The following is a 22428-nucleotide window of genomic DNA, read 5'->3' as shown; positions in this document are numbered from 1 at the left end:
GACTAGTGTGGAAAATGTACTCATGTCAAACCATCTCTGCACTTGATTATCAGACTAGACAACTTGATTGCTTTTTAAATGTAAAAATTAAGTCATTAACATCGTGGTTTTCGACACTCGTTATGAAGGCATGCTCCATGAAAGCTGTCGTTATGCTTTGTAAGGCTTTATGCAATAGGTAACAGAAATGCATTTGCATGCCAGGAACTGTAAAAAGAGGCTGTTAGAAACTACATTTATCGCTAATAAATATGTTTTGTAGTTGCACTGAAGCTTAACGTACAGTACATCTAGAGTGAAAGGCTTTGTGGATAACCTATTTTTCCGTAAATCAATATTGCCTGCCGTGTCTAATGCTGCCTTCAGCTGCTCTGTTTGACTGTAAGCGGGCTGCTTTCCCCAGTTTCACCTGCTGGTGGAGCTGTTTCACGACGGGGAGAAAGCCATCAGTCCCACTGGTCAGGTCGCTGGCACCGGAGGCCGGACCCGCCTCAGCATCAAGCCTGACAAGAGCCGGGAAAAGAGCAGCAAGGAGAACAAGAAGACCGTTGGCTGCCAGGTTGATATCTCTTTCCTGTGTGTTTGTTCTGTGGACTGATGCTGTGTACTGCATCCTGCTGTAGGTGTTTCCACAGGTGATCCACCTGCACAGAGTGAGATCAGCATTTTGGTGGATATCAGATATACACTGAATATATATATATATATATATATATATATATATATATATATATATATATATATATATATATATATATATACAGGTCTTGTCTAAAGTCATTGTCATTTATTTCATTACTGCTAGTTGTGAATTGCAGCAACATCAACATTAGGAAAGAATGACGATCTTCAATTTTCAGTCGGTTTGAAGCGATAACAATTATTTACTAATTCCTAATTATGATGCAGCAGACAACGGCGCGTGTTCCTAATGATGATTATCTATAGCTGTAGCCTAGTTTGAAACTACAAAAGAAATGATGGTGATGATTGTCCTCCTGCAGTTTCGTAACTCGCTGCATATGCTGATGGGTACTTTGAACGCAACAACTCCGCACTACGTGCGGTGCATCAAACCCAATGACTTCAAGCTGGGCTTCACGTGAGTCTTCCTCTTCTTTATTTATGAAAAACACATTGTTATATCTAGAGGTAATATTCTCATAGAAACCATATTTACTGTGTTTATGTGCTGTTGGCAGGTTCGATCCTAAACGTGCGGTGCAGCAGCTCAGAGCCTGCGGTGTCCTGGAAACCATCCGCATCTCTGCTGCAGGTTTCCCATCCAGGTACCGACGCAGCCCAGCAACACTGCTGCTTGTGTTGGATATGTGTTGTGTCCTTAAAGAGTTTTTAAGAGTTCCCGAGCAGAAGGCAAATGCTAAATGTTACCCTGCATGTAAGAGTCTACTGTCTGAATGCATCCTCTCAACAATGCAGCCGGCCTGCAGAATTGATTTGATCCTTTTGTTATTTATCATCGCTCCATTTGCACAAGTGATTAGCGTTCTCTCTCTAGAGGAGACTGTTTTGTCTAGCCGAGTCTGGCTTTACTTACTGGTCACCTTAATGCATTCAATATTGATGCTAAAATACCTGATAATATGAGCAGAACAAATGATTTTTGTCCAAATAAATCACCCTATAGGTTATGTTTTATATCCTGACAATTTTACAACTTGACACCACAATCATGCCTTGCATTTTGAGGTAGTGAGTATGTTTACTTACAGAAATCCACACATTAAAGCACACCCAGTTCCCTCTTTGCAAATGTACTTTGCTGCAAACATGTATTCATCATGGCTGTGTGTGTCTCAGATGGACGTACCAGGAGTTCTTCAGCCGTTACAGAGTGCTGATGAAGCAGAAGGACGTGTTACCTGACAAGAAGTTGACATGCAGAAATGTTATGGAGCAACTGGTGCAGGTCAGACTGGGTGTTTACCTTTCCTTCACTCTTAAAAGAATAATGGTTATATTACGATTTGCATTGTCTACGGCACCTATGAATTTAGCTTTTCATTTCTGAGTCCTTCGTTCTGCCCTTCTAAGGGTCCACTGTCTTACTCCCAATCTCTGCTCCTGTCTTCCTTCAGGACCAGGACAAATACCAGTTTGGTAAGACCAAGATCTTCTTCAGGGCCGGCCAGGTTGCCTACCTGGAGAAGCTGAGGTCGGAGAAGTTGCGTGTTGCCTGCGTTCGCATCCAGAAGACCATTCGCTGCTGGCTGGCGCGCAAGAAGTATCTGCGCAAGCGCAGCGCTGCCATCACCATCCAGAGGTTCACCAGAGGATACCAAGCTCGCTGGTCAGTCAGCTGAACCTGATTCACAACTCCTTCAGCCATTGAAACGGAACAATCGCGCACACACACATTTGATTCCTTCTTACGAATTGTTTTAAAAGACAATGCTGTGTAAAACTGTTTGTTTTGATTATTATTGGAGTTAAATTAGTCGCAGGATGAAATACCTAAAGTCTAAAGTTGTGTTCGATACTTGTTCGTTGAGTATATCTCTGGTCCTCCTCAGCCTGGCCAAGTTCATGCGTCGCTCGCAGGCGGCCACCGTTATCCAGAAGTACCAGCGGATGTGCGTGGAGAGGAAACACTACAGACAGAAGCAGGCTGCCGCTCTGGTCATGCAGACGATCCTCCGAGCTTACATGGCCCGGCAGAAGTACCAGGCGGTAAGACACGCATCACAAAATGCCGCGATATCAACTCCTAAGATCTGGCTTTCTATAAATCTATAAACTTTTCTTTTCCTGATAGTTCAGTTGTCCTATTCTGGCTCACTGACTCACTTCTACAACATTACTGTAACAAGAAAACAACAATATTACAGAAAGGAATCTGTGAAATGTGAATAAATGACGTTACTGTATGTAAACCACATGGGTGCTCATCACTCTCTCTGCTCCTCCTTTACTGTCTCTGTTTCCGCCTGCAGTTACTGCGGGAGCACAAGGTTGTGATCATTCAGAAGCGCGTCCGTGGCTGGTTGGCTCGATGCTGGTACAAGCGCTGCCTCGTCTCCATCGTCTACCTGCAGTGCTGCTTCCGCAGGATGAAGGCCAGGCGCCAGTTGAAGAAGCTGAAGATCGAGGCCCGCTCAGTGGAGCACTTCAAGAAGCTCAACAAAGGCATGGAGAACAAGATCATGCAGCTGCAGAGGAAACTCGACGAGCAGGTGAGGGATTTTCCCCATTGGGAGTTTTGTTTTTATCGATGTATGCATGTATGATATTGTTTTATGGTCCCATGCCTCCAGAACAAGGAAAAGCGGTTGGTCAACGAGAAGCTCGTCGCTCTGGAGAATACCTACACAACAGAGAGCGAGCGGATGCGCGGCGAGCTGGGCCGGCTGCGCGGGGTGGAGGAGGATGCCAAGAACAAAGGCAACCAAGTGACCTCGCTGCTGGAGGAGCTGGAGAAGCTGAGGAAGGAGCTGAGTTCCACACAGAAGGAGAAAAAGACCATCGAGGACTGGGCGCAAACCTACAGGAGCGAAATGGAGAAAGTAAGATTGGACCTGCAGACCTGTTGTGGTCCTGGTCCTCCATCTCGCTGTGTGTGTGTGTGTGTGTGTGTGTGTGTGTGTGTGTTACATGTCGCCTGTAGATGCCTTTTTCACTCTTTTCTAGATGTTGGTTGTGTGTTTGAAAGATTTGAATTTCAATACTCTCCCTATACTCTCCCTAAAACCTCCTCCATTGTCTCTCCTCCACTTAGTTTTCAGCTTTTAGTGAGGCTGTCGCGGTCAACAATTCCTATTATTAGTTTAAAACTAACGTCCCTAGAAATTGCTTCAGATTAGTATAACGGCCCATAGTTTCCTGGAAATATCACAACATATTTATTTTTGCTTAAATATTCATATTGGCACCAGAAGAAAACCATTTCCCCCCAATTTAGGAGCCAGAGCAAACCAGGGTGAAATGGGCACATGGTTGGGTGAGAGGGCGCAGTTGCCCCGGGGCAGGTGAGCACAGGAGATAGAGTAGTGTGCTAGTGAGGTAGCCACTGAGCTGTGTACTCTTTCTTCTTTTCTTTTCTTTCTTTCTTTTTTTTTCCGGTGTTTCTGTCTCGTATTTTGTCTGTTGTTTGTCCTCAAATAACTCGGAGAGCATCTTTTAGGAGTTACAGTAATGAGTTAGATGTAGAAAATAAATGGATCAGTCACATTTAGTGGACTTCAGATATTTCATGTTCAAGATTCTGACCTTGCTTTGCACACCACATTAGTGAAGTATCATTTGTTAACGTGTGTGTGTGTGTGTGTGTGTGTGTGTGTGTGTGTGTGTGTGTGTGTGTGTGTGTGTGTGTGTGTGTGTGTGTGTGTGTGTGTGTGTGTGTGTGTGTGTGTGTGTGTGTGTGTGTGTGTGTGTGTGTGTGTGTGTGTGTGTGTGTGTGTGTGTAGATGGTCTCAGAGCTGAAGGAACAGAATGGCTCGCTGAAGAAAGAGAAGGACGACTTGAACAGGTTGATTCAGGAACAGAGTCAGCAGATGACAGGTATGAAAATGTCACCTCCTAAATCATCCATCCATTCATCCAGTTGTCTCCGAAACCGGACAGTACGTTTCTCTATGACCCTTCAGAGAAAATGGTCCGTGCGATAGCCGAGGAGACTCAGCAGCTGGAGACGAATCTGAACGAGGAGCGATCTCGCTACCAGAACCTCCTGACGGAACACCGTCGCCTCGAGGAGAAACACGACGACCTGAAGGAGGAGATGGTTTCTTCGGTGAGGAACACGCGCACACACCGAGGTTTCATATATGAACATCATTTGACATCATTTAGGTGTTGTGTCAACTTACATTCTGAAAACACTTTATATCCATTGTTGCATTTTTTTCTGAACATCAGATTTGCTTTAACAGCAGAAAGCAAAAGGTTTGTGATGTTTGCTGCGCTCAGTCTGAAGGCGCAGCAGGGCTGACTCGAGTCTGTCGGTTTAACCCTTTAATGAAAAGGTTTATGTTCTCTCTCTCGTCTGCAGAACGTCTCCAAGCCCGGCCACAGGAGAACAGATTCCACCCACAGCAGCAACGGATCCGAGTACACATACAACTCCGAGTGCGCCGAATTGGAAGAAGGTTCCCGTGCTGCCGAAGTAAGAACGTTGGCATTCAGTACTGTCGCGTTGAATATGAAGGAATCGTCCAGAGTTTCTACTCTGATGTCAAAGTGGCCTTTCTTTTTCAACATTGCCATTTCAATACTCATCCCGGGGCTTATGCGCTGTCCTCCCATTCCTTCGTCCTGCAGGATGTGACACGAGGGATAGACACCTCGCTGACCCTCAAGCTGCAGAAACGTTTAACAGAACTGGAGCAAGAAAAGCAGTCGCTGCGCAACGAACTGGAAAACAAAGAGGATCAGTTCCTGCGGGCTAGAGCCAGGGTACCGACACCCACACTGGGCTCTGAAATATATCATCCTATTATTAATGTGTATAGTAATAAGAAAAGAGATAACACTTATACAACACCTAGTTATAAACTTCATTTAATGTGTTAACACTAAATGATTGTACACATACAGTAATATTTGTATAGTGCCCAATGGAAAGCCAAAATATACATACGTAAGCATGTAATAACCCAGTATAAGAACAAAAAAGTACTTTTTTTACACCTTTTATGACTCATTGATATAACAAGAGACTTTGCATCCTCATGTAGATAATGTAAACGCCTCATGACACAGGTTATTACACCGAAAGGTTCTTCTCAGGCCCTGTTCTTATTCTGTGTCAATACAGAGTTTGTCCTCAACACCTGTTCATCACCATGTTTTGCTCCTTGTTTCAGGATGACGTTGAGTTTAAAAAGGCTCGAGGGGCAGAGCTGGAGTACGAGTCCCTCAAGGTAAGCTATGAGGGGACTAGAAAGTAGAAATGTAACACTGGCACCTGTTTTCTCACTGTTTCCAGATAATGACTTGATATGAAGGCAGACATCTTCTTTTATGATGGCATTTTCTGCCACTGAATCTTTTTGCACTTCTCAGCGTCAGGAGCTGGAGTCGGAGAACAAGAAACTGAAACATGACCTGGTGGACATAAGGCAAAGCCTGCTGGGTAACGCAGCTACAGGTGCTGGGGCCCCGGGCTCCCCAGCTTACAAGGTGGTCTTGGAGCAGCTCAACTCGTCCTGTGAGGAACTGGAGGTCCGTAAGGAGGAGGTGCTGATCCTGCGCTCCCAGCTGGTCAGCCAGAAGGAAGCCATGCACCACAAGGTAGAAGAATATTTAACCGTCTCTGTTTTCTTTGTGCTTAATAAGGCACAGTTCATCCATCACCACTGCTCAACTGGAAATTATCTTGACAAGCCTTGTATATGGCCAATAATCATCCACACGTAATTAAACATGGAGGCTCTGTGGTCACATGGTGCTGTTGTTCGTTCACAAAATGAAGCTCGATTTAGGTGGATATCACCTGCTTGATTGCATCCACAATCTTGTGTGTTGTGTTTTCACCACTGTCTGCTTCTCTGTTTGTCTATTTGTTTGCACAATATCTCCAAAAAACGAATAATGGTTCAGGCCAAATCTCTCATGGCCTAAAGATCACACAATCTGTTTCATTTGTGTGACAAAAAGGACTTGAACATTACTTGATTGGCATATAAACTCTAGTTCGTTGGTAATTTAGGCTCACGTTATTATTTACACTGTATGTTGATGTTGTTTTCACTGCACCGTCAGTGTGTCTAACTCTCCTGTCTCCACCTTCTCTCCTCCATCCCTGGTTTCCCACAGGATGAGAAGGTACAGTTTAAAAACTGCATCATGCATGAGTATTTAACACTTTTTTTTCAAAGTGTCTCGCATGTAAACCCTCCGTAGGTAAGAAATCTGATCCAGCAATCAAATTTATATTTCATCTCAGTGATAGCAAGCAGCATTCATTTGAAAACAGGTGCAGCTGTTACCTCTGCTGATAGAAAACTAATAATAACAATAACTTAAAGTTTACCCATAGATAATTAAAAACAGCAGTATTTCTGGTGGTTGTTCAATAGTGGAGGCTTCTTATTTTGCACTAGCAGCTGCTCAAATATGGCTTCTTCGTGGGTTTCATAGATTAGTGAAAGAAAAGGTTTCATAAATCAACAATAACTTCGGTACCTAAAGATTAAAGAAAACATTTAGTGATTTTAAACAGGCTTTACTTTCACTTGCTCTTTTCTGTCTGCCACCACTAATATGCCTTTTTGCACCAAGTAAACGTGGGAAATCACCAACTTCATTTGAGTAAAGGGAGCAGACTGAGGGAAAGTGGTGACAACAAAGACTCCTGAAATGCTTTAAACATTAAATGTATGATATGTAAACAGTGTGAGAGCATTCAAGGGAGAGTGTTCCCTTTCAAAGATTTGCACTGGAACCATAACCGGTGACCAAATTAATGTCAAACAAGAAACCCAAAAGTGCAGCTGTAACATAAAATCAAGGAAACAAAAGATCAGTTTTCTTACTTTAGGAGACTTTACACACACACACACACACACACACACTCACTGATTATCTCATCTATCAAGTCCATTGTCTTTATGAATGAATGCCGTTATGGGCTGTTTATTTCACTAAAGAGTTAATCTTCTGTGAACACTATCTGTGATGCACTCACAACCCACGGATGGATGTCAGTACAGAATGAAAACCCACAGCACGTTGTACTTGAAATTAGATCCTGTACATCTCGGTTCACACAACAGTCATTCTGAAATTGCATGAAATGCATTTTTCTTTTTTCAAATTCAAGTTTCAGAAATGCAAGTTCAGAACACAGCTTTTAAATTCAGAATACAATATTAAATATCTGATTAATGGTGCAACTCATAAGAACTGCTTGAAATGTATACCAAGGCAACACAGATGGAGTTCACTCCACAGTGCTGAGCAGTGGTGACTACTACAGTCTATACTTTACTGTAGGTTTTTAATTATTTATGTTGCTGTTGACTCACTAAAGAAGTAAACTCTGTGACCGTTGGTCTGCTGCATTATACTGCAGCTACATAGACTCACAGATATGTCTTTGCATTACACTTCAGCTACATAGATGCACAGATATGTTGCTGCGTTATACTGCAGCTACATAGATGCACAGATATGCTGGTTCCCACTCCTTCATGCTCAGAAATCACCTTGTTTTCATATGACGTTAACTCCCTGTTACTTATCGGCTGATGCTCAGCACCTCTTGTCTCATGAGAGCTTGAAAAATAAATGCCATCGCTGCGTAGTGACGTTCCCCGTAGACAGGCAGCTGCCGCTGAGGCATCGCTTGATGGCTTGTCACCGTTTCATCCCGAGGCTCCAACTGGCTGATGATTGTCAGAGTGAAAGGACAGTCGTAGCCAGCAGCTGTAGTGATGCTGGCCAGGGAGTCGGCAACGCACATGCCGCATGCCCGCTGCAGTGTGAACTCGCATTCATTAAACCATCGGTCCGCTTGTCTTCATTCATACACCTGAACTGTGTGAAGCTCATGGTGCTGCTTAGCAAGCGGTAGGAGCAGCCAGGTTGCACTTATAAATTCTCTTTCTCATTCATCTTCTCGTTTCCTTCATCCACCCTCCTCTAGGAAACCATGACGGAGCTTTCGGTCTTTGTTGAGGATGTGTCCAAACTGAAGGACGCTGGTGAACTCAAGCAGGCTTACATGGGCCTCAAAGACACCAACAGGTACTTTAGTTCAGCCAGTTCTCCTCCCAATCGCCAGTCTCCACATTTATCAATGTTAAATTCACCCGAAGCAACCGACCCGAAAGTCTGTATCTTACTGAGCTCACGCTCCATTATCGATATCACCGTGAAATGTGTGCAAGAAGTGTGTGTTTGTGAACACTGCCTTGTCCTGTGCAGATCTCCTCGGTTCACGCGTAAGCCGTTGGAAGTCAGTGATCTCCTGAGTAGGCTGAGGTAACCAATGAGACGTGGCCTATGCATCGTGGAGCAGAGCATGCATGGCCACGCTGATGCCCAACCGAGTTGAACATGTCACTGATATTACTGAAGCTGAACCAGCTGACTTTACGTCGCAGTGCTGATGAAAGCTTGGGTCGGCGTTTTCTGCCCTAACTGCATGTCGAATGATGTAGCCGCTCGAGTCACAGCTAAAGGTCTCACTTGAACTCTAACAGACTGTGTTCAGCGGTATTTGAATTCAAGGAATGTGTGGTTTTAGGATTCATAGGTCTGCATGGGATTGTATGAATCAGCATGGACAAGAGTGCAGTCTCTTAAACTGAAGGTAGTTCCTGTTTGAGGATATTTTCAAAAGCTCCGGTCTGTTGTTTGGAGATGCTGCAGAACTCTATATTTACAGTGCAGTGTTTACAAAATATGCAGCATGAAAGCATGGACATGTCTGAGCTAAAAAAGGTATTAATGTAATCTTCAGTTGTAGTTTAACCTTTTATTAACGCATAGATTTACAGCACAACTTCCTCCTGCACTGACTTTTCAGCAGCGATAGGTTGGATGTCGCTGCGGGAAGCCTCCTCTCTCAGCTTTTATGGAATGAGTTTGGCATAACTCCTGCATGAAAGCCGACTTGTTTTCTTTGTTTGTGCGAAGCGGAGATGCACAGCGCACTTTTAATGACTTGAATGTCGATACGCAGATCACTTTTGCGAGGATCCGTCATGCTGTCCGCGTTTTTAAAACGTGTTTCATCTGATTGGTCGCAAAATCCTCCACACGTGATATTGTTCACACAATAGGTAGCTAACTATATGACATATTCTCTGCTATTAAGCAACAACGTTAGTGTACTTATATACTTAAAGTTCCAGTGTTGAGGGAAACCCTTCACATTGTTACTTATCAGAGTTGCCCAAAACTCTGCGCTGTGCATCACTGCCTTCATACCATTTTCTCCCATGTTGCTCCCTTTGTTGCTCGTGACCTTCTTTGTTCACACACTGACATACGAGTGTTGAGTGGAGAGTATTTAGTACACAGCGGGCTACATTTAGACAGTTAAGCATCCATCAACAGCGCACCTAAAACAGATGACCTGAATCTGTGGGTATCAAAATAATTACCGATACATTAACATCACAGTCCAATTCCACTTTTTTAGTTGCGTGGTTATATAATATAAATTAAAGCTACTAAGAGGAACTTTTATTTAATGTTGATTGTGGTGGTGCCTGTGGAAAAAGTGGGAGATTTTCCAACCACCACAGTCCCTTTTTTAGAAAACCTCTCATTTTAATGCAGCAGGGTACAACAGGCTCCGGCCAGGAGGAGGAGCCTGTTGTACAGCATCAGTATTAAAGCGTCAGCATTAAATTGAGACTGTTTCATTACAAGTTCCTCGTAGTAACTTTAAGAGCCACCAAAAGGTAGACAGACACATGTTTTCCCCCACAGTCATAATATTGCATCAAATTAAACATTGTAGTTTTTCCATGTACATATGCAGACGACTCAGATAGGGAGAAGAAGGCACACTACTGTTGTCTTGCACATCTCTTTCCCCGACTAAACCATCCCGCATTTTTATTTTTGTTGTTGTGTTGTTCGTGTTCCTTTTGTGTTGTTTGTCGGTCAGATCTGCCGCTCCAGACTTCCATAAGCTGAATGAGGACGGAGAGCTGTGGCTGGTTAATCAGGGCTTAAAGGAAACCATCAGGTGGAACTGGGTTTTCTGTCATTTCTTTAGCATGATATACGTTTACCTTTTCACAGGAAAGAATGTGTGCTGCTGTTTTTCTTCATTTACCTCTTTTCTCGCTCTCGCGTTTTATCAAGCGTTTCTCTCACGTCTTTGCATTTCTTCATAGGACATGTAAGACATGTGATTTGGTTGTTGTTACTAATAGGAACAGCTACTCTCAGCCTACGTTTTGGCCCCAGAACTCATTAGATGGGCTCTGCCCACGTGAATAGGTTTGGTGTTGTGTTATGGAGTTATGCATATCTTGTACTCTACTTGGGTGCTAACAATACTTTTGGCACAACAGAAGATTTGCCCAGTTGTTTTGGTCCCACTCTCTTCTGACAGTACTTCACGGGGTTGTGTGCTCTTCACACATGTTTTTTTAACGCATAGTCATTTATTCAAGGTTTTGGATTGATTTTCCCATTTTATTTATGACAAAGTGCTGCAGAATTTTTCTTCATCTTGCCACTAACCTGGTTTTACTCACTTTATAAGGACAGTCTGTAAAATGTCTCAGCTTCTTAAAATATGAACTTTAATATTCACTGCAGAGCTCGCTTTGGTTTCGCTACATGGATTAGATTTGCCAACCGATCAGTTGTGTTTCATTACTAACATCTAATGTTGAAACAAGTAGTTGAAATACAGTGAGAAATAAAGTATTGTTCCTGACATTTTAAAACGGTTCCTAAGAATTATTCACAAACGCATTACTTTCTGCATAGCTTATTATTTTCCTTGCTAATGTCTTTCTAGAAATTACACATTGGGAGAAGAACCTGGGATTCTGTCTGAGCATTAAAACAACCGTTGACATTTTAGTAGTAGTAATAAGTGAAAGTCTCACTGAATGCTAGTTTACTTATTGCCATATATCTGACTGACAGAGTTTGAAGTTACCAAACTAGAATGAAGCATAAAACTCTACCTTGCCAGCAGCTTTTAAAGAATGTGTTCAGAGAGGCTGGGCTCTGGCTGCAGGTAGTGCCTGCACAGCATGCTGTGTCCTGCGTCACCACACTGGTGAAAAGCTCCTTCTCTGACTGTTTTTTGTTCTTTTACTTACACTATAATGCTGATATATTTTCCTCTTCTCTCATTGATGCCCTTTCTCTTGTTATTCCCCAATTTGTCTTCTATCCTCACTCCATCGTCCCGTCTTCCCTCACTTCCTTTCACCTGCCACGTACCCTCTTCCTTTTCCCTCCTCCGTCCATCTTCCATTTACCCTCCTTCCTTGTTTCATCTTTGGCACACCTCCTCTCTTCTTCCCCTTCCTTCCCCCTCTGGTCTCATCTCCTTGCCCACCTCCCTCCCCCCACCAGGCTACTGGAGCACCAGCTGCAGACTCAGCGGAGAGGTTACGATAGCGAGGTGGAGTCGTTGCGCGGCGAGCTGCAGAATGTCAAGGAGGATAACAACCGTCAGCAGCAGCTCTTGGCCCAAAACCTGCAGCTGCCTCCGGAGGCCCGAATCGAAGCCAGTCTGCAGCACGAGATCACCCGGCTCACCAACGAGAACCTGGTACGCTGCAGCACACGCAAAGAGGCCTCCAGGTTGAGGAGGAGGAGGAGGAATAGGAACTGCAACCTCAGTTCATGTAACGTGCACATCGCAAAGAGCCTCTGCACACTTAATAAACACAAAACAACACAGACGCCACATCTACCAATACACACACTGGCAGAATCCCAAACATACAGGTAACAACGTTAATATTACAGCGGTAACAACGAAGACATTTATATGACGTAAATATGTGTGTGTAGCCTGTGGAGTGACCATAAATATATTAGAATTAGGAAGCCTAAATGTGTAAGCATTTTTCGTCTCCGACTTTATTATTCAAATAGTCAAAAAAGTTATAATCCAGTAACATCAACCTTTTACAATATACACGCTCCCCCATAATAGATCCATCTGACGTAACCAACCACCACCAAAAAAAAATAGCGGAAACATTACATATGATTTCTTTTTCAAGTAAACACAAGATTCCAAACCTTTTTTTAGATGTTTTTCTTGCTACATTTGAGCCCCGTTCTCGCACACGGCAAAGCGTGGCAGGAACGGCCACATGTTTGGGTTGCTCCATTTCCACTTGGGCCACGCATACAAAGACGGAAACAGTTGTCTCGCACACTCATTTGTGTGGATGGTATCACCTGACAGGAACTCCTGGCTGAAGACCCCACAGCGTCCCGAGAGGCTCGAGTCATCATTTTACGACGGATGGTTGTATGTAGAGTGTGTGTGTGTGCATGTGGTTGTGTGTGTGTGTGTGTGTGTTTGCATGTGTCAGAACTAACTGAGGTTGTGCGTTTTGAATGAAGCAGTGCTGAATGTCGCTCTAACTCTCCACAGCGGCGTCTTCTAACTCACAGCGGAGCAGCTATGCACCTTCTTCTTGTTTCTAACAGCCAGCGAGTCCTGTAGCATCTCTTCCTCTGAAAAAGAAATCAGCACAGCAGCTCTCATGTTGATTTTAACAACCCCCGCCCCCCCTTTATTTGTTTGTTGGTTTGTTTCCAAGATGTTAGTCAATGCAAAGCTATCACTGTACAGACACGTTGGAGTGTTTCTTTTTACCGCTGGACAGTGTGAAGCTGAGAGGCTTGCCGTTTGTCCTCACTATTCTCTTTTCCTTCTCTTTTCATCTGTCTCTCTCTCTCTCCATCACTCCAACCCTCGGCCTGTTCCAGGATCTAATGGAGCAGCTGGAGAAGCAGGACCGAACCATCCGCAAGCTCAAGAAGCAACTGAAGGTGTACTCCAAGAGGATCGGAGAGATGGGGGGTACATGAGAAATGATCAATCAGCAAAGACTTGAGAGTCCGTAGATGTTATGTGTTTGAGTGCTACCGGACTGGATATTGCCTGACTGTCATGTGTTGTGTGTCTGCCAGCGGGTCAAACCGAGGGACAAACGTCTCCAGGACAGATGGTGGACGAGCCGATTCACCCCGTCAACATTCCTCGCAGGGAGAAAGATTTCCAAGGGATGCTGGAGTACAAGAAGGAGGATGAACTGAAACTGGTCAAGAACCTCATCCTTGGTAAGAACTAAGTATGAAGAGCAAGAAACAACAGCTGGAAAATTAGATAAAAGATACTCATTATTTCAGGACCTTTTGGTGTCCTTCTGCTGTTGTAGTTTGACAAACCACTGAGCCTCACATGGAACTGGTAAACCTTTAAAGATAACTTAGAATGCCTTAAATATCATTTGTTTCAAACAAATCATAACGCAGGTTTTATTAAAAATGAAGGCTTCATTTACGTTTTTTTAAAAATCTGACATCTAAAAAGCATCTGTAGAGAAGCTTTGTGTGACTTCAGAAACTTCTCTAATGTTCTCCTCAGTCCATTGCTGAGCTCTGAATTGCTCCTCTTGTCTCTCCAGAGCTGAAGCCTCGTGGTGTGGCCGTGAATCTGATCCCAGGTCTGCCGGCCTACATCCTGTTCATGTGTCTGAGACATGCAGACTACGTCAACGATGACCAGAAGGTCCGCACCCTGCTCACCTCAACCATCAACAGTATTAAGAAGATCCTAAAGGTATGTGTGCGTGTGCGTGTGCGTGTGCGTGTGCGTGTGCGCGCGCGCGTGCGCGGAGGGGGGTACAGTGGTACTCTTATAAAGTGCAACCTTGTATTAAATGTAGTACTTTGGGTTGATTTTTAAATGCTGTTTTGGGTCATTTGTGGAATGTTTGACTTGGAGACTTGACTGTAACCAGCTGGTTTACTGACTACTGAATTTGTTCTTCCTCTCGTCTCTTCCTGTCAGAAACGAGGAGACGACTTTGAGACGGTCTCCTTCTGGTTGGCGAACACCTGCCGCTTCTTACACTGTCTGAAACAATACAGCGGAGACGAGGTGAGACACAATGCACACCGACATAGAAACGCTTCAGCTCAAGTATATGTACACATACATGAACAGGGTTTGGTAAACTTCTCGGCAATCGTGATTGTTTTTTGTGTTTTTTCTTGGGGGGAAAGAAATCTAACAACCGGGTAGACGGAGAATATAAAAAGTTAAATGAACTGGAGATTATTGAAAATAATTAACTTTTCCTGCGATTGCAAATGGTGTTACTGATGATACAAAGTGTGACATTTGACATATCATACATTAGAATGAAATAGTATTTTTAATAGAGTTGCTGAGGAAGAATCTGCCTTTTTCTGTGTTTTTTTTAGGCCTTCATGAAGCACAACACGCAGAGACAGAATGAACACACTCTGTCCAACTTCGACCTGGCAGAGTACAGACAGGTGATCAGTGACCTGGCCATCCAGATCTACCAGCAGCTGATCAAATGCATGGAGAACATCCTCCAGCCCATGATAGGTGTGTGCATGTACATGTGTGTGTGTGAGATCCTACAAGCTAATGGTATTGTAGTATAGATGGGATTTGCACATGTGCATGATACAAATACTTACAAACTGTGTGTGCGTGTGCGTGTGCGTGTGCGTGTGTGTGTGTGTGTGTGTGTGTGTGTGTGTGTGTGTGTGTGTGTTTCCTGCAGTTTCTGGCATGCTGGAACACGAGACCATCCAGGGAGTTTCGGGGGTGAAGCCCACGGGCCTCCGTAAGCGAACAGCTAGTATCGCAGACGAGGGCACCTACACGCTTGACTCCATCCTGAGGCAGCTCAGCGCCTTCCACTCCACCATGTGCCAGCACGGCACCGACCCCGAGCTCATCAAACAAGTGGTGAAGCAGCAGTTCTACATCATCGGAGCAGTCACCCTCAACAACCTGCTGCTACGCAAGGACATGTGCTCCTGGAGCAAAGGCATGCAGATCAGGTACAGTAGGAGATGTTGCTGCTCAGAGGGGAGCTCTAACGTGGAGCTGATAGTCTGACCCTTGTGTTTGTTGGTTGTTGTCATTGTTTTTACCTATGACTTGTGTCTGTGTGCAGGTACAATGTGAGCCAGCAGGAGGAGTGGCTCAGAGACAAAGGTCTAATGGTATGCGGAGCCAAGGAGACTCTGGAGCCTCTGATCCAGGCCGCACAGCTGCTGCAGGTGAAGAAAAAGACTGACGAGGACGCCGATGCCATCTGCTCCATGTGCCTGGCCCTCACCACCGCTCAGGTAAACTGTCCCAGCATTCATCATTCATTAACAACCTTCAAAGAGACCAGAGACGCTTTTTAAATCATTGTTCTCACCTTAATCCTAAAGCCACTGGAGGTCAAATGTCTTTACAACCTCTCTGTGTTATGTCTCTTCCAGATTGTGAAGGTCTTGAACCTCTACACTCCAGTCAATGAATTTGAGGAGAGAGTATCGGTGTCATTCATACGAACCATACAGGTAATTTACTCCAATGTATCAACACCACACTGATTCATGTGGCTACAGGATAAATATTAAGGACACGATTGCTCCTGGAAGAGTTACACCTTCCGAACCATAGCACAAATTGAGTCCAGTAACGTTACATTCATTTTGATAGTGACTAAATTTGACTGCATATTAATTATTTCATCTTTTGCTTTTTCCATTTAGACTCGCTTGCGAGATCGTTGCGAGAGTCCGCAGTTGTTGATGGACACCAAGATGATTTACCCGGTCACTTTCCCGTTCAGCCCTTCCTCCCTCGCCCTGGAGACCATCCAGATCCCCAGCTCGCTCAACCTGGGCTTCCTCACCCGCGTCTAAATCGAGGCGCCACAGGACGGCAGCCGTTTTGATGTAGTGGCCACAGTTGGAATTGCAGGTCAAAATAAATAAATCAAAACATTAGGATTTGTAGTCGCACAGTTTGAGCAATTATGTCCAAAATATTAGCTGAAAAGCCTCCAAGAGCTTCTAATTTAAAACATGGATTCCAGTTCTCTTAAGCCTTCCCTTGATCCTGAACATTGACACACAGAAAATCAGACAAAAGAAAACCCCATCACATACTGAACTTTCAACATGCATCTGTACAATACGTGCATCCTCTGAACGTACACATGCACGCCTACACTCATGTGCACTTTCTCGCTTACAAAACGCACACATACACACAAAACCAACGGTCACCGCCGCCGCTGGTTTAAATCTGTCTGTAAAAGGCCGTCGTCCATCCACTGCTTGTAAAAACGCCTGCCTCTGAAAGAAGCCCCAGGATCAGGTCTACGCCTCCAGTACTCTCTCTGCATCCACACCTGGGTCTGTTTGAGTGGTCCCGACCCCGGTTCCCCCAGCTCCTTCCTTTTGTGTTTCAACTAGCTGTTAAGATTGTTCTTCTTGTTGCCCATTTAAAAGCCCAGTTGGGCTGATAAGAAATCTAATTTTGTCATTGTCTCGTTCTCCGGTGAGAATGTACGTAACAATACACGGGAGCGGACCCAAAAGAGGGGTCGAGACCTCACAAAGAGGAATAACTTCATGAATTGTAGTCTCGCCTCGAATGTCGAGTCTATATTTAAGAGGCAAAGCGAACGCTGAGTCCCAGTAGGAAGCCGACTGAGTGTCTCTCTCCACCCCATGTTGAGGCTTCGCTCTGCCGTCGTCATTTCACCCTCTGAACACAGTCAAGCCAAGACAGATCTCACCATCTGTACTACATTATTTATACATATATAAATATGAATAATACATATCATGTATTTTATTTATTGCATTTACCTCCGTCCCCACCCTCCCTTTATTAGATTAGAAGCTTTCTCTTTGCAGTAAACATGTCTGATGTATGAAGGCTGGGACCATCATTTCCCACAGCTTTGTAAGGACCGCTTTAGTTTAGGTCCATTGTAGGCTGTTTATGTCAATATCAGGTAACTTATGTCGTATAGTTTAAGGAGTGCCGGCACAGATGATTATTTGTTAGGTCACGTCTTGACGTAGAGATGTCGCTTTATCCCGTTTATTCTGCATTTCAGGGCAGATGAAGTGTAGCAGGGGTTTTAACTGAGGAGAGATTTAGAAGGTACGAGGTTTAAGCTCTGGCGAGGGTTTAACCTGCGATTGTCTCTACCGTTTACAGCTGTGACCAGAGCTGAGCGGCACAGGAAACACTGGCACAAAGATATTTAACTCACATTACACTCTTACTTATTGCTGTATCACCGGGAGGTTTTTCCTCCTCTCTCTACTTGTCTTCTCTGGTCACAGCTCTAGTCAGCGCTTTGAAGCGGTGATACTATTATCAACGTGGAAATATTTATTTCAGTATTGTCATTTTCTTAAGCATTAAAGCTATGTATATTATGAAGCCATGTATCACTGAGCAGAATGGACAGAAAAGGTTTCTCTGATGTTGGTTACACCAGCGTCTTCTGCTTTATTCCCACACGAACAATAACTGCAGTTGAGGGCTCCGGTTCCTCTCCCGTTCAATATGGGCCTTTTATAACCAAAAACAATAGAATATGTGCTACTGCACTTTTCCCACATCTCAATTGCATGGGGGTTACGGACGGAGAAAGATATTTTAGTCTTTTCTGTTTGGTGCTCTCATTGTTTTGGTTCAGATATCCAGACCTATTCGGTCTGAGGGTGATATTGCACCACACCCCATACTCCGTATGGCCACAGTGGGATAATAACTGCACAGCATGCGCTGCTGCTGCTGCTGCTGCCCTCGTCTAACCTGCACAGGCTTTACCAGCATTACTATTTACCAGAAATGAACCTGCATGCTTTTGTTCTATTTAGTTGTTTGAACAGAGCTAAGAGTCGTCAGATGAGTGTTCGGGAATCTGTCGATGTCGTTACAAAAAGTCCTTTGTCTGCATTCACATGGTCCTCGCTGCCTCGTGTTTAACACTTTTTCCCCCCCGTCTACTTCCTGTTGTGCCATTAGTATTAACAGTCAACCAAATTTGCCTAATGACCTTTACCCTTTCACAAACTTCATTCATTCAATTATCTTTTGAAGGTGCTTACATATAAAGGAGCTTGTGAATGGTCACCAAAACTGGACTCTTTTTTAAAATTTATTTAATGTATTCTTTTGTTTTAAACCGACCAACAAAGGAAATAATTGAATTGCTGGTGAAGATACAGTATGCGCAGAGAAATAAATATATTTTACCACGGTGAAGTATCTCATTAAATGCCATATTAATTACAGATGAAAACAAAAGAGGAGTAAAGAGAAGTTATTATGTGAAGTTGTTTTGTGTTGCACTTGTATTTGAGAACAATTTGATATCCATATGCTCTCATTGGGACCACATGTTATCAGTCTGCCTTCTGTTATATCACTCGGGTTTATAGGTAGTTTAAAGTATGGTTTGTGTAACAAGTACATTTCTGTGGCGAGGAAGGAGGTGACTGAAAGAATTAATTAACCACATGAATGTTTCAAATTGTTAATGAAGTGTATCATGATTTTAGTTGCACATTGTTGGACAAAGCCTTATCTGAATGATTTGCTATCTAAACGACTTAAACACACGATCAACATTGTAGCATTGTTTTGTTCCGTCAGTGCAGTTTTTGTTTTTTCTCAACTGTAAAATGAATATAAATTGTTAAATGTGGTCATTTCTTTTATTTTGATATGGTGTCCTTTTGTCCTACAGTTGGTGTCACAGATGGGTCGCACTGTTTAGCCATCAGTCCAGATGCACTTTTGAGACATTGTCAGATAAATGAGAGCTGGATAAAGAACCGTAAAGAGAAACGAGCCTTCTACTGAACTGCGACGCATTACGCTTCCTTTACCACATTCCCTCTGCGAGTGGGCGCTTCGCTTTCATAATCAGTGATTTTTCTTTTCCGGCTGTTGATGAATTAATTAATTAACGCATCCACGGGTAAGAAGACAAACACTCCTGCTAGTTTGGTTGCAGAGCAGCCTTGGTCAGAGCATCCTCGTGGACTGAAGTATTTAGAGTGCAGTTGGAAGGCTTGCCTAGTTTCAGAGGAGGAAAGCACACACACACACACACACACACACAGGTCCATTCATTTTGTTGAGCAGAGCTGCAGCGTCTTGCTCCTCTGGGCTTCTCTTGGGCTCTCATAAAGGAGAAAGTGTCATTCTTTCACTCTGCGTTTTTACACGAAGGAGAGAGTTGGTTGTATGATATGACGCAGACATTATAAATGACCATTGTTCTTATCAGCACTCGCGTTGATTGTGCCATTTTAAAGAATTGTTAAAAACCAGAACATATATCATCGTCCCAGCTGTCGTGGTGCTGGTGTGACCATGCTGAAGCCAGCGCCACATGTTTCCTCTCTGACCCATGTGTACATTTGACAAACTGGACTGTTTGTAGTTTCTGGTATCTGTGCTTAGTGAATGTGTTCACCGTTAAGAAACCGAGAAACTTGGAAAAAATTGTCAAATCTGTAAAAGTAAAATAAAATAATTCAGCACTGTTGGATTGTCTCCGGTTTTCCTCATTCTTTAAAAGTCTTTAAGAAATTGTGATGTGAAAAAAAAAAAATGGTCGAGCCATTAAATAAACCGAATACGCATTATTGATGGAGAAGATACCTGTTGATTTTGTTTCTCCTTTAACGGTTTTAATTTCTTGCTCTTTCATTGGCAGCCCAGTAACTGAAGACTGAAGGTAATCCGAGCTTGATGTAACAGATTAGACACAAATCTGATTTAACATCCAACAAGGTGAACAAAATATGTCATGGTCGATTTATAACCTTTTGACTAAAAATATATTTAAACACTACATTCAGAGGCTATGCAATATTATATCATGCAGTTTAAGGGATTTTAAAATCTATAATGGGTACTGGATTAGGCTGTTGATGTAACTTTCTAGGCCTCGCAGGTACAGTAATGCTGCCGGGACGTATGGAGCGGAGCAGTCACAGCTTACACACTTCACTAAGAAGCTTACAGTTCCCTCACTGGCAATTCTCCTCACTGGAGAACTCAACTTAGTTCTTCAGGGATAAATACCTGCTGTACAGAAGGGAAAATTTACCTCTGAGGTAAGATTGTATCATTGATGTGGCTGCTATTTGTGAGAATAATCTTTTGCAAACAGTTTTTTGTGTTTAAATGTGTGTCGAACGTATGGAACCTGATGTCCGAATTTAAGTAGAGAGTGTAGAGTTTATAACTTGTGATAAACCAGTCTGGAGGGCGTTTGACAGATTCACTTTACTGGTTTCTGTTGAGGTTCATTTTGTACATGAAGATTTCCTCAATAACAGCTTCAGTGACTTGAGAATTTAATGTAATTGAGAATTGAACGGCAGCTCAATTTGAATTCAAATTACTAACATAACTCACATTATTTTATTCTACAATCTGTACAATATAATACCCGTATTAATGTAAGGACTGAAAATATAATGATTTCACTTTTATCTCTTAATAAGGTTGTAGTTTTCTGAATATGTATACAAATGCTGATTCCAAAATGTAATGTAACAAAGTGAAGGAACACATATTAGTCTGTAATTAGGTTATTGTGTGTATATATTGGAACAATTACTGTCAGATTTGCAATGTGAAAAGGTCATATTCAATTGTTATTGGGTTGTTTTGGAGTGTATACTGGATATGTGCAGTCCCCAGAATAGCTGCACTCCTTTCCTCTGAAGCTCAGAGAAGGATCAGGCTGGAGTAGATTACCGACTGCTTATCTCCGAACACACACACATAAACAGGCCAAGTGGTCACAACACGGTACAGAACCTCAATAAACCAAAGTATCACAGAGCTGCTTTACCGAATCTTTATGTTTGTGTTTTCCACAGGGCTCGTTGTTGGTGATCGCCTGCAGCCATGTGTGACCAGACGTTCGTGGCGGCCACTTTCGGCCCCTGCGAGAGCTGTGGGAAGGCCAGTCCTCTGATGAACATCTACATTAAGACCGAGGCCATCAACTACTGCTCCTTCTGTGTGGAAATGGTAGGTGTTCAATTGCAAACTATGGCTATGTTTACATTCTTTCATTTGAGTGGATGTAGTGTCGCTTGGACAAGTTATGTATCAGCTGAAAAAAGAGAAACAGAATCTCCAAAAACTCACTTTGGTTAGTTAGACCTGAAGTTACAGGCGTCTCCTACTCTTATATGTTTATCTATGAACATATATGATAACAGCAGAGGATCACAATAACACTTGCTGTTCAACTGAGGACACACCACTCAGCAGCACCTTTTGACATGCAACTGTATTGCATCTTAAACACGCATGCACGTGCACGCACGCACGCGTACACACACACACACACACACACACAGGAAGTCATGAGGACCTTTCAGACAGAGATGCATGCCACTGAGAGCCCCCTCCAGATCTGTAGCGCTTTGTCAGCTCACTCAATACAGCCAATCACATTTTTAAATATGCTTAAATCTGTTTGGGGGAAAATTATTATTTTTTTCTTTTCTTTATGGTTTTCGTTGTCATTTTTCCTTGAATGTGTCTAAACATCCATGGTTTCAATGTTAAACAAAACATTGTCATTACTGAGGTAACATTTAATCTAATAATATTCACAATAACTAATGTTTTCCTCAGTATTAAGGTGGCAGAGTAATACAACTTAAGTGGTTTGAGACATGCTCTTATTAAGATGAAGGGAGGTTAAAATAACTCAACTTTAATGCACACCGTAGAACGTGTATAGCATTTTTAAATTGATGAAATGCAGCAGTAGTTGCAACTGAACTTGAGGAGACAGAAATAGTTTAATAATATCCTCAAGGGTCAGAACATTTTACACATTGGTTTCAAAACTTTGAACTACGGGAACATGTGGAAGACTAAATGCCTGTGAAATGAAATTGCATGAG

General features: G+C 43.1%; 1 protein-coding gene across 1 annotated transcript in view; it reads left to right on the top strand.

Annotated features, from left to right (window-relative positions):
* myo5aa (myosin VAa) overlaps positions 1-20030 on the top strand; it is a 45886-nt gene extending 25856 nt beyond the window's left edge. The window contains exons 15-42 of the mRNA XM_034526306.1: positions 404-559; positions 1005-1102; positions 1203-1289; positions 1822-1930; positions 2100-2311; positions 2535-2691; positions 2955-3194; positions 3276-3524; positions 4425-4518; positions 4605-4750; positions 5009-5122; positions 5278-5412; positions 5823-5879; positions 6022-6249; positions 6775-6783; positions 8606-8706; positions 10583-10663; positions 12019-12217; positions 12866-12931; positions 13396-13489; positions 13600-13749; positions 14097-14251; positions 14483-14572; positions 14899-15049; positions 15231-15513; positions 15630-15804; positions 15946-16026; positions 16222-20030. Of these exons, the coding sequence (XP_034382197.1) occupies positions 404-559; positions 1005-1102; positions 1203-1289; positions 1822-1930; positions 2100-2311; positions 2535-2691; positions 2955-3194; positions 3276-3524; positions 4425-4518; positions 4605-4750; positions 5009-5122; positions 5278-5412; positions 5823-5879; positions 6022-6249; positions 6775-6783; positions 8606-8706; positions 10583-10663; positions 12019-12217; positions 12866-12931; positions 13396-13489; positions 13600-13749; positions 14097-14251; positions 14483-14572; positions 14899-15049; positions 15231-15513; positions 15630-15804; positions 15946-16026; positions 16222-16374 (3870 nt within the window). The 3' untranslated portion in view covers positions 16375-20030. The remainder of the gene's footprint in view (positions 1-403; positions 560-1004; positions 1103-1202; positions 1290-1821; positions 1931-2099; positions 2312-2534; positions 2692-2954; positions 3195-3275; positions 3525-4424; positions 4519-4604; positions 4751-5008; positions 5123-5277; positions 5413-5822; positions 5880-6021; positions 6250-6774; positions 6784-8605; positions 8707-10582; positions 10664-12018; positions 12218-12865; positions 12932-13395; positions 13490-13599; positions 13750-14096; positions 14252-14482; positions 14573-14898; positions 15050-15230; positions 15514-15629; positions 15805-15945; positions 16027-16221) is intronic.
* Positions 20031-22428: the final 2398 nt, after the last annotated feature.

Source organism: Cyclopterus lumpus, chromosome 3, assembly GCF_009769545.1.
Source record: "Cyclopterus lumpus isolate fCycLum1 chromosome 3, fCycLum1.pri, whole genome shotgun sequence".
Lineage (NCBI taxonomy): Eukaryota > Metazoa > Chordata > Actinopteri > Perciformes > Cyclopteridae > Cyclopterus > Cyclopterus lumpus.
Note: the sequence above shows the minus strand (reverse complement) of the source record. Positions and strands in the feature narration are given on the sequence as shown.